The following is a 12,646-nucleotide window of genomic DNA, read 5'->3' as shown; positions in this document are numbered from 1 at the left end:
AATGTCGATAGCAGTGGTTTCTCAAAGTATAAGGGGGTCCAGGGACCAAATGACAGGTCTGTAACTGTAAGATTGTACAAATGGAACCAAATGTCCATGAAATTAAAACGTTTGAGAACCAGTGGGGGGCGGCCATAGAGTGGTTAATGAGCCCGCCTGGGGAGCCAGAGCCCCTGGCCGTCCCAGGCACGACCCCAGGCCAGGCCAGCAATGCGTGTCCCTGAGCAAATTGCTCCCTGAGTGCCGTATGGCTGCTCAGTAGTTGGAGTTCATATAGGATGGGTAAATGCAGAGGACAAAATTAATGTCATGTCACCCCCCTATGTGCAAATATACAGTGACCCCAAAAAGGGATTGGGGACCAAAATGATTTATTACTAGAAAATTGCTATTTATTTATTGTGTTGCTGAAAGGTAAGCTTTTCAAGCATTTTAACCCAAATCTCATCACACTGTGTCCACAGGAGAGAAACCGTACATCTGTGAGATCTGTGGCAAGAGCTTCACCAGCCGGCCCAACATGAAACGGCATCGCCGCACGCACACAGGCGAGAAGCCGTACCCCTGCGAGGTTTGTGGCCAGCGCTTTCGCTTCTCCAACATGCTCAAGGCCCACAAGGAGAAGTGCTTCCGCGTCAGCAACCCGATGATGGTCGGCGACGTCCCTCTCGGCCTCGACCGCTCCATGGACTCGGCCGTACAGGTCCAGCTGGGAGCGCCGCTCTCTGCCATCTGCGCGACCACGCCCCCCGCTGCCGCCTCCGCCACCCATCCCCTCCATGGCGTCCCGCTGTCACACCCCCTGCTACACTCCATGGGGGGGCTGCCTCCCACGGCGCATTTACCCCCGCCGCCACCCCTGTTCTCTGCTGGTAGGATGAACTCCAACAACTAACGGTAGCGTCAAGAGCACTTTGGTATTTTATAAAGGTTGGGTTTATTTCCCCCCCCCCCCTCTTTGCTTTGACTCCTTGACCTTGGAGAAGACTCCTGAGACAGGAGAGCGATGTACAGTATATATATATACATATATATATGTATACATATATACATCAGTGACATTTGCACAGAGGAAAACAACTGCCATGTGAAGCCCATCCAGCTACTGCAGTGTGCTGGCGATTGGTTTCCACTGTTTAGTCTTAGCAGTCTGAACAAGTGACGACTAACATTAATTGGAGGCTTTTTAGTGACAATATAGTATAACTCTATTATACACTTACTGTACCATATTGACAATAGTTATTTTATATTCTGTTGAATACAGTAGATTAACCTCAGAGTCCAGTAGGACATGTTGTAAACCATGCTTCTCCCTCATCCTCTGCATTTACTCTCTATAGTGTTCGGTTTAATTTAACCATAACCCTGATTTTCAGTTAAACACACACACACACACACACACACACATACACACACACACACACACAGTAGTGTGTTCTAACGTGTTACGCTGGGGGCATGCAGACTTCGATAGCCTTTTTCTTGGGACAATGTGACGTCCGAGGTGAAGGCTTATGTCTGGCTATTGAGGTGATAATGACCACTGGCCATGAGAGTTTACGAAGTAGTTCACACATACGTATATACGTTAGAGTGGTTACTTCATTCGGTGACCACGTGCGTGTATATACAGTACGTGCACATGTACACGTGCCATGCGTGTGGGAGGGAATAATTATGGTATACCCTCCAAAAAAATAACTAGAACACACCACTGCACACGCGCGTACACACACACACACACACACATTTACATACGGTAGTCCTCTTCTATTCACATTGCATTGATTGTAGTAGCAACACTTGTTGAGTGGGAACTAATGAACGCTTGCCCTAAACCTAAACCAAAATAGAGTGCGGTTCAGACCTGACCCAGCAATAACCAAATGCTGATTAATATGTTTGAACGTATACCTGTATATGGCGTTGGCCAATAACCAAATCCTGTTAGCACCTGCTATATTTAGGTAATGTTATACAGCATTTATAAGCAATTCTGCACCTTATTATTAACCCTAGTGATATTTAATTGTCTGTACTCTTAATGTCTTCTCTCTTCTGTTTTTCTTTTTTTTTATCGTGGTAGCGTAAGTTGTGGCACGTTATCTTTGTAAGGATTGCAGAGAGGAGAAGAAGAGTTCATGTACGATGCACTGGTTGTGTGTGTGTGTGTGTGTGTGTGTGTGTGTGTGTGTGTGTGTGTGTGTGTGTGTGTGTGTGTGTGTGTGTGCGTGCGCACACAGGGGTGTACTGGATGTGGTGCAAAGTGGAGTGCAGCTCCACTACTTCAGACCTGCATGCGTGACCACACACGCGTACCCGTGTGCGTCGACCAACCAAACGGCTTTCGCACCCCTTACCAAAGCTTACAAAAGCTTGCGAGTGTCATCCAACGTGAATTAACATAGGTCCGAATGACCCTGGCTGGATGCATATCAATGGTCCATTGTGTGACACCTACAGTACTTATCAGTACTGTAGGTGTAGGACATACAGTCAGATGTTCTGAAGCAGTCCAAAGAGAACGTTTGGATAACAGTGGCTGATGGATTCACGAACTAATCACATTACAGAGGTGATGTATGCAAGGTAAAAGCATATGACAACGCTAAAGTATCCCCATTATGCAAGTAAATAGAATACAATTTGATATTGTTGGTTAATAAATTGGCCTACATATTAGAGAGGTTATTTCAACCGGCAATCAATTGCGCACACGTGTATGTGCTGCGAGCATGTGCGTGTGATGTAGCTCTCCACTAGTTAAAAAATCCACAGTGCACCCCTGTGTGTGTGTGTGTGTGTGTGTGTGTGTGTGTGTGTGTGTGTGTGTGTGTGTGTGTGTGTGTGTGTGTGTGTGTGTGTGTGTGTGTGTGTGTGTGTGTGTGTGTGTGTGTGTGTGTGTGTGTGTGTGTGTGTGAGTGTGAGAGAGAGAGATATATGAAGCAGAAAAGATTGAGTATAGGTGCTGTGGGAAACTGGGATCCTTAGATCCAAAAATCAGCCAACCACCGCCTGATGTTCCCCAAGGTGGGAAGTAAAATTATGTTGACTCTTGTCTGTTGCTTACATTAAGCAACATGCTGTCAAACCCTGTAGATCTGGCCTTGAGATGATATATGGCACTTTTCTGTGACTTACAGTATATAGTTCAATATACCAATCCCTGTATTTGTAGGTTTTAATCCCATGTTGAACTGTGGGACGCTTGTTAACCTGGCATATAGTGTTAAATAGTTTGTATGCGGTTCACATCTCACCTAAATCTTTTACTCCTGATGTGTGTTATGTGTTTGCAGAAAGCCAAGAGCACAGGGAAAAGTTTTTACTTCAATCTGCCTTTGAGGTGGTTGACTTAAATACCTATGTGCATTGTATTGCAATGTGGTCGATATTTCCAAATCATAAGCATAGTGTCGTATGCTTGTGCCGAATCCTTTTTGAGGAGCTTTTTAGAGAGCACTGAGTCAAAACAATTAATAGTATTGCACAGTGAAGCTCATCACTAAAATATAAAGTAGCCTAAGCTTTATTGCTTTGTGAATTTAATTGTGCTGAAGAAAAGGAAAAAAATACAGAAAATGTAACTTGTGCCTCTACTTGCACTTTTGACAAATGATATTCATTTGAAGGAGTAGAACTTATAGAATTTTAATTGAATCTTAATCATTAGAATCTGATCGATCGATAACTTTTTCCACAAAGATATACGCCCTGTGCACTATCGATGCTCACTTTATCTTTAAATGACCTACAGTACTTGTAGCATTAACTTGTGTATATATATTGTAAGGTGTGATCTTTGTGATTAGTTCCTCAAGTTTACATTTGGATTCAAATTAATACCCCCCTCCCTACTCCCACGTGTCTTGGTTGGTACTATTGAAAGTCTTTGAAAGTGGATAAGCTTTTATATGTAATAAGCTGCGTTATGTTTTCATTTCTTTAAAATAATTGCTTCTGCACCTTAGCATACGGTAGCTTATATGTCACCCCAGTTAGTAGTTACATGTGTGTTTATAGTAGTTGCCATGGTAAAATGGGGTTAGGGCCATTTAATCGATCAACTACATTGATAATGGTACTTTTTTAGTTTGAGGGGTTTTCTCAATGTGTCTAACACATTTTGTTCTTTGATTTGCTGCTTTTGTACAGGGTCCAGTTTGGGACTGCCCTTTAAATAAGAGGTTAGATCTGGTGAGCTGTTTAACTTTGAATGCTATATTTTGGCTGTGGTTTAAAAAAAAAAAAAAGAAAGAAAAGGGGGAAAAAAGAGTAAAGAAAACTGATCCTCTTTGGAGAATGAGCTCTACAAGCACTGTTGCCAGAAATTAGGTAAAGCCCTTACTTTTAATACACTTAAAACAACAGCAACAGATATTTGGATGTATTTTATTGTGTTGTCAACATCTTATTCCTATATCTGGAGTTTAATTTTATCATTGGTTAATGGGTGCTTGTGATTGTTGGCACAGCACAGATCTCTGAGACATGTTGCCCTCATGTGGCAACATAGTGTACTGCACTGCCTTAGGGAATAGAATAGGATACAAAAGAAATGCTCTCTAGAGCACCTTATCCTTAAGCATCTCTAGTCATCATTATATAGGACTGTACTTACTTTAGATGATCGAAGATAATAAAAAATAGAATATCAAGAAGACACAATCATGTACGTGTTTTGCCTACTTGACTGTTTTGACAACACAAGCCCGAAAGTTATTATTGATATGTTGCGGTGATATTTGGATCCAATGTGATACTTGATCACATTTGCCTTATACGGAGAAGGAAAGTATATGCCATGGAATTGAATGTTTTTGGATATGTAGATGATGGCTAAGGTGAGGAGGAATAGTAGTTAATACTACTGATAAATGCACTTTGAACTATGTTGCCACGCTAGCGCATGATGGGAACATGTATGCAGATACAAAGTGACCAACAGTTAAACCCCAATCTACAGGTATGCCATTTTATATTCAAATGTACCTTGGGGGAGTTTATTGTGTTCATAAAAGGTTTTGATCAAGCATGACAAAAATGTCTAAAACCACAATCAACCTTTACAGGTTTTTTGGACATGGTTGTACAGATTATGTCGGGTTTATTATTTATGTGGGAAGTCTATGGCCATGCTAATATGTGGTGGGTTCAGTTCTGACATGTTCTTTGCTGTTTTAAATAACAGTGTTCATTGGGGCATAGTACTGCAGTGCACTGCAAGAATTTTATCTGCGAGGAATCAGAATGTCACCCCCCCCTAGAACAAAGCCAATGTACACTGTGTATATTCGTGTGTGCTGCTGTGGTCTGTGGAGTACAGTATGCCTGCTTTGCACTGTTCTTATTCAGTACATTAATATGTATTGTTTGTAATTGGTCTCTCCTCAATCACAAAACTTAAAGGAAAACCGCATAGGCTACTGCCAAATTGGTTATAGATTGACTATAATATTCATTGGTGTTAGCACTTTATGCACATATTTAGAACGTGGCACAGCGCTCAAAGTGTTAGAGAAAGGTCTGGGTCTTGAAGATTAGAAATCACGCTGAAACAGAATTCACAAAATAGATTAGAATCCTTTTGGTCTTCAACAAGGATGACAAGACTGAGGTCTGTTTGCTCAGCTGCTCCCCTGGGCCATATTTTGCTTTTATGTAACACGTGGGGGAGGGAAACCCCACCCCGCAAGCAAGGGTCGGGGTTCCACCCTGACTGACATACAGTAAGAGCAAAAATAAACAACTATGTGAATTGTGCTTTGACATAGATTTTAATGTTATTTTGACATTATTAAATAGAGATTTAGAAATTGAGAGGGGAATCCTTGCACAGTCTGATACGTGTCTGTCTTCTAGACAAGTTTTTATGTTTTATTTTTTAATGGCCAAATTCTCCTTTTTCTAAAGGCTAGCAGCCAAAGGATTGTTTTTCATTAAGCAAAGGTGGACCTGCCCTTGTCCTAAAATTAGGGTACGTGAGCGATTAGGTGGTGCTTAGCACCCACAATAACTTTGCATTCTGCAATGAAGCAAATGTTTGTCGTCAAAAAGAAAGGGGTGTGTGTGTGTGTGTGTGTACTGGTTCAGCTGCTAGAGAGCAGTGGTGGAAGAAGTACTCAGATCTTGTACTTAGGTAAAAGTAGCATTACCGCAATAAAATAAATGTCCTGTATTACACATTTTAGTGGAAGTACAAACTTTTTGGCATAAATAAAATACCAAAAGGTAAAGTATGATTTTCAAAATTTGCCAAAATCTTTCAAAGTTTGCAGATCTACAATCTTAATGAAGATTAATGTGTATTTTGTAATAATCTAAATCCACAAAACCGGTAGTTATACTACAAGTAATTAAGCAGTTGAGACGAATAACAGTCCAAGTCCACACTAATTGTCCATAATGTATACATTATGGGTAAGGGGTCAGGACAGCTAGGCCTTTTCGGGGAGGAGTCAGAATACTTAGACTGTTAACTTATTTGTCTCAACTGTAGTGGAGTAAAAAGTACAATATTTGCCTCTGAGATGTTGTGGAGTAGAAGTATAAAAGTATTGAAAAAATTGAAATATTCAAGTGAAGTAAAAGTTCCTCGAAATTGTACTTAAGTACAGTGAGTAAGTACAGTGCTTACATAGATGTGCATGTAGCTACTTTCCACCACTGCTAGAGAGGAAGTGAATTCCAATAGGAATTGTGTCTCTGGCCTTGGTGGGAATTTCATCCATGCTAGCTTAAAATAGTATTACTTAAGAGAGAAAGTTTGTATATATGGATTTTAAAGACCTTGTTGTTTTTGAAGATAAAGAACTACAGTAGACACAAGTCATTTTCTGAATAGACACGTTTTGTTTTCTCTCCTTTTTTATTCAGCTCATATTTTAGGTGCAAACTAGAATATGACATTTGAAGTCAAAGTGTTGAGAGAATAAGTTATTTTGCACATTAAATGTTTGGACTTTCCCCTTTTGGGCAAAGATATAATGTGGTAAACCATAGACAACAATGTTATACTCAAATCAAAGATGTATTAGGATAATCCATATACCCCTCCATTTTTGCTGTATTTAACCCATATCGCAGCTGTATTAAAGAATTCATAATGTGTACTGTTATTTGCTGATTCTCTACTTTACAATGTAAACACAATGTCTTAGTTAACTCTGAAGTACAAAGACCATGTGTAGGCAGTAGTTGTCGACTCTATAAACAGAATACTAAAACACAAGGACAATTGTGTCTAGAGGTGCTATTAACATTAGACTGTATTTTGTCTTTTATTGTATTATTGACTATAGTGTTTACTGTCTGTATAACACAGAAGAGCGTAATTAAATCATTTCAATATTAAACAATATAGATCTATATTATTGCAAATATAGTTGTGCGTTGTCTTTTTTATTTATTTGTTTGTTTTACTTCTGTGCAGCAGAGCAGAGACACTGAAAGAATGACATTAATTTTAAAAGACTCAATATTCAAGGATGTATGAAGGCAGTCACCAACTTAAAAGCACAGGGACATTGCCTCAATTTAACCAGTTTTTGTTCTGGGAAGGTGCATCCAACCCTTCCAGTGCAAGAATGAAAGTTATTATTTGTTTAGTAGTAAGGTATTCAATCAAGCTATGTTCTCTGGTGTTACACTACATAATGATTTCGCTGCCCTCTACTGTGTCTGGATGTGTACAGCTTCCTGCCAAGTGCCGAACATTTAAAAGTTGTTATCTTGGTGACTGTGTTATACATTGTCAACAAAGTGCACATATCGTTATCCCACACAGTGCAAAAAAGTAATTCGGCTTCATGGATTTCTTACTTTTAACAATATCACTCCAAAAACGATGGTAACACATGTATAAAAACATTGATCAATACAGAAAAAAATAAATGGTAATATCAAGCCAGCACCACACAGTTACACAGCAATTGTATATCATTGTATAAAAGAAAATCGAACCATTTTAGCAATAAGGCCCAAATACATTACACTGACAATTAAGAAATCATACCGTGGTACATGATGCTCATCATGCTCACACTGTGGCCATTTTGCTATTAAGTAAATATTTCTTTATTTTTTGGTTTCTTAATTTCTTCCCACCCGCAAATATGACGTCAGAGCAAAATGGCCCCTCTGAATAATGAATATAGTCTATACATGTTATTGGCCACATTGGTTTACCAGACCTCACCTATTTTCTCCAAAACTGCTTTTCTGTTTGGTTTGGTTTTATTTGTCCATATTCAATAAATGTTACAGTTTGTATCTGAATATCTTTGTCAACTTTAGTGAAACTCACTGTAGCCCTCAAGCAAAAATGCAACACAGATTAGTTTGTACCTGTCCTTGGACTTCTATTAACCACAATGGACTCCTTAACCAGATAATGATAATGGTTTACACCTTGGTGAGACGGAGACTGTTGAGACGCACTCCCAGGACAGTGGCCCCGGAAGCATACTGGATCTCTCGGAGGATTCCATTCCATGTTCTCTCGGCTTCATTGAATCTGTAGAGGTCAGTGCATTATTGCCATTAGTTGCTGAAAGCCCTGGTCAGATTGTCATTTATTCAACAGTAAGTCAGAACATGGTGATTTAAAAAACAACTAACATTTCAGAGCTTATTTGACACTGTGAGTGTCAGTTTGAATTGTTCTCACCTCCAGATGTCCATCATCTCTTTGGGGAGAAGCTCATCACTGTCCTCCACGGGCATCATGGCGAATCCACCCACAGCGTACATCAACCCGCCAGTAGACACCAGGCTCAGCGAGCTGCGCTCCTGGGGAAAGTCGACAAAGTCTGACCACCTAGAAACACACACACAAAACAACAAGACTGTTAAGTACCAGTAAGACGACCTAAGGGCGAGAAATATGGGAATATATGGATCTTTTCGTATTGTTTTATTGACGTTTTCGGGCCGGGTAGAGTGTAATGTGTGTAAATGTGTGCTAATTAGTAAGGCAAGGCGGGGCCTCGGGCCAGCCCAGTTAGGGCCCAGGTAGGGCCGGGCCTTAATTTTTGGGCCTGTTGAGAACTCTAGTTTTCGACCTATGGTGGCAACAATACACTTAAAAAAAAAAAAAATATATATATATATATATATATACTGTATATGCAGAGGAACTCACTTGTTTGTAGTGATGTCGTATACTTCGATACTGTTTGTCAGTCCGGTGTCGGTGACTCCTGCCGCCACGTAGATCTTGTCCTCGTGAACGGTGGCTCCACACAGGGAGCGTTCGATCTTCATAGGAGCCAGCTCCTTCCATTTATAAACCTTGGTGTCGTACGCACACATCTTCTTGAGGCATTGCCTGTGTGCACAGAGAGTGTGACATTATGGAGCTTTGTTGTGTCGCACACCTGCCAACATTCCTCGGGTTGTATCTGTATACTCACTTGTTGTCTTCCTTGCCTCCAATCACATAGATCACGTCATTGTGGGACACTGTTGCATGTCCGTAGACCGGGTAAGGAATGGGCTCTGACTCTCCCCATTTGAGGGCTCTGTGGATAAGAAATAAAGGGTCCATCATATGAACATGTGACATGACCACCATCAGCTCGAAACAACTATAGGCAGCACAGGCACTTGATAATAATCATGGGAAAAATAAATTCATGTCAAAATCTGAAGTGCCTTTTCTGTAAAACATGGAATTCTAAGTCTTCTCCAGTGTTTTCAAGAAATGGCTTATGTGTAGTGCCGTGAAATGTGTTGATTTGTTAATATTAGGATATACTGTATGCGTCAGACTTGTGGGATCATACCAGTAGCCCTATTCTAATCTTCACCAAATGCAAAACAATAACATTTTATATATATATATATATATATATATACATCCTATTTCCAGAGCACGTTTCTGACCCATATACTCACTGTCTGTCGTAGCGCAGCACGGAGTCCAGCGTAACCTCCTGTTCCTTGAGTTCCTTCCCTCCCAACACGAAGATGCAGTTCTTGGCCTCAGCCATCCCGAACAGGAAGCGCGTGGAGGGGATGGGGGGCATCCCCAGCCAATTAGAACTGACCGGATCATACTGTGAAATTTGATTGATTGATTGAAATATTTATTAACAGTTTGTAGAATTTACAGTACATTTTAAGCACAAACTCAATACAAAGACTGTCAACTGTGAGTGGACGACCCAATTAAGCATTACACTTGTTTACAACAGGGTCCACATTGTTCAATTCATCAAAACATTTAAAGACATACAACCATTTAGAGACATACAAATAGACATTTCTATGTAGCTAAAGAACAGAACAGGAATTCATCATATGGGAAGCAAAAAAGGGAAAATATACAAATCACCAGAGTCAAACCGTTGTGCTGTAGTACAGTACACGTAAGTGTTTCATCATGCTTTCATCAGTTTTATGTAGGCCCTACCTGAGTTTAAGCAGTGGTGGGAAAAGTACTCACATTTGTTACTTAAGTAAAAGTATCAATACCGCAATGTAGAAAAAAGTCCAGAATTAAAATTTGACTTGAGTAAAAAAGTACAAAAGTGGTTCGACTCCCGATCCCGACGGCCTTTACTGCATGTCACTCCCCCATCTCTCTCCCCATTTCCTGTCGGCCTACTGTCTGTCCCTCTATAAATAAAAATATATAAAATAATGGCGGAAGCCACAAAAAAACAAAGTACCAAAAGTAGAAAGTACTTATGTACTTATGCAGAATGTCCCATTTCACAAGTTTTCAAATATTAAAATCTTTTGAAAATAGCAGATCTACCAGCATGCATCACGATTCACGATGCATTGTGAGCTTGTAGATCGGCTATTTTCAAATAGCCTTAGTTTAAATAGAGCTGAAGTGGTTAATGTGTGTTTTGTAATAATAATTTAATAATAAGCTTTCAAATATTGTAGTGGAGTAAAAGTACATAATTTGCCTCTGAGATGTAGTAGAAGTAGAAGTAGAAGTAAAAGTACAGATCAAATGTTTCTTTCCTAGGTAACCAGGTATGAGTTGAATATGAAATATGCTTTGGTTTTAATGAAATGAAAATGTTATTCATGAATGAAAATGTACAGAGGTAAATTCATAGTGGTGTTATTGATGCACATTGATAAAATAGCCACTCGTACATTTTCTTGTAACGCAATCAGTTCAATTGAATTATATTTAAATGGATCTACTCATTTATCCGGCTTCTAGGACAGCTATTCTAATAGACACCAACCTGCAGGAAGTAAGAGCTGACTGGGTCCTCTGGGTTGTCTTCGTCAAAGAATAATCCACCGGCCACAAAGATCTGGTTCTCTTTGGTGACCAGACTGGCATGGTTCTTAGGAATCTGTGTGGAGAGTGACGCCACAAAGCAGTCGTTTCCTGACGGGTCATAGGCCACCGCACCTGCATTGTTGATCATGAATATGAAGTTCCTTTTGAACATGCCGAACCGGAGGTTATCGTTCAGGATACCTGGGAGGAGGGCCTCTTCCTCTTCCTCCTCATCTCCATCGTTCTCCTCTTCACCATTGTCCTCTGTCTTTTTCTCCTTCTTGCTTTTGGTTTTCTTCACTTCCGGCAGTTTCCCAGCGCGAGCGTCCCGGACCAGCTGCAGTTTCTCCTCTATCTCGGGATTGGAGGAGATCAGTTTGTGCTCCTCCACCACCTCTGTCATGTACACCTCGTCGACCAGACGCAGGCGGACACAGTCCAGCAGACCCGGCAGGTCCTTCTCCCTGTTCTCTGTGTCTTGGTGCGCCACCCAGGCCATCACAGCCTCAAACACGGTCTCCTCCGTCTCCACGTTCAGTGAGTCTGCCGACAAAATGGCTGCCAGCTCGCTGGGCCCTAGCTGGAGAAAGTCCTCGGCTCTGGTAATGATTTTGAAACGCTCACAGGCGTAGTTCCGCGCGGAGACCGCCAGTCTGGGGCAATCCAGCATCAGGCCCAGCCTGAAGATGGCCAGACAGTTGCTGAGGCTAAGCCTCTTCTGAAGGAAAGACACGCATACAGTGAAAATGGAGGGGATCTGCAAGATGTTGGCAACGGCAAAGATGTCCTGGACGTTCTGCTCCGTCACGTTGATGCTGGACGTGTACAGGTACTTGAGGATCAGGCCCATGACGCCTGGCTCCACTTCCTCCAAGACAATCTCCTTCTTCTTGCTCTCGTCCAGGTCGGACAGGAAGATGCCCCGGAAGAAGGCGCTGCAGGCGCACAGGACCAGCCTGTGGCAGCGGAACTCTTTGTCTTTGATCTTCAGAACGCAGTCGACCAGATGGTCGTTCTCCAGCAGGTCGTAGAGGCCGTCTTGGAGCAGCGTCTGCTGGTACAGCCTGGGCTCGTCCAAAGGGTTTATGGGTAAAGCCATCGTCGCTGGTCCTCTGGCGAGGAATGTGGTGTCGAAATGGCTTTTGGCGAAGAGACCTCTTGTGGGTTTCCGATCACACAAAAGTGGAGCTTTCGTAGGTCTTTGTGGGTCTTCTTTCAGTTCAGGCTCTGTTGCTGTCTAACCTGCAAAGAGGAGGCAAGGGGGTTGATCACTCTGCTATTCACCCACACCAGCTGAACCCCAGGGCGGCCCACTTCATCAGCTGTCCTGAGCCTTCAGTTGAGCCCCAGCTGGGGGCTTATTTATAGGCCTGGGTCTTTGGTGTGAAG

At 41.6% G+C, this 12,646-nt stretch overlaps 2 protein-coding genes across 2 annotated transcripts in view; one reads left to right on the top strand and one right to left on the bottom strand.

Moving 5' to 3' along the window:
* Nucleotides 1-7,383, top strand: part of zbtb47b (zinc finger and BTB domain containing 47b) — a 45,224-nt gene extending 37,841 nt beyond the window's left edge. Inside the window, exon 10 of the mRNA XM_083778257.1 lies at nucleotides 465-7,383. Coding sequence (XP_083634383.1) covers nucleotides 465-895 — 431 coding nt within the window. The 3' untranslated portion in view covers nucleotides 896-7,383. The remainder of the gene's footprint in view (nucleotides 1-464) is intronic.
* On the bottom strand, nucleotides 6,853-12,576 carry klhl40b (kelch-like family member 40b). The gene is made up of 6 exons (XM_083778258.1): nucleotides 11,217-12,576; nucleotides 9,901-10,061; nucleotides 9,417-9,524; nucleotides 9,146-9,331; nucleotides 8,672-8,821; nucleotides 6,853-8,518 (listed from the first exon to the last, which is right to left on the bottom strand). Exons 1-6 carry the CDS (start codon nucleotides 12,354-12,356, stop codon nucleotides 8,407-8,409), a joined length of 1,857 nt encoding a protein of 618 aa, XP_083634384.1. The 5' UTR covers nucleotides 12,357-12,576; the 3' UTR covers nucleotides 6,853-8,406.
* Between the last annotated feature and the right edge of the window lie 70 nt (nucleotides 12,577-12,646).

Source organism: Protomyctophum parallelum (genome assembly GCF_964188405.1).
Source record: "Protomyctophum parallelum genome assembly, chromosome: 12".
In the NCBI taxonomy this organism is placed as follows: Eukaryota; Metazoa; Chordata; class Actinopteri; order Myctophiformes; family Myctophidae; genus Protomyctophum; species Protomyctophum parallelum.
This window is presented reverse-complemented; position numbering and strand designations above follow the sequence as displayed.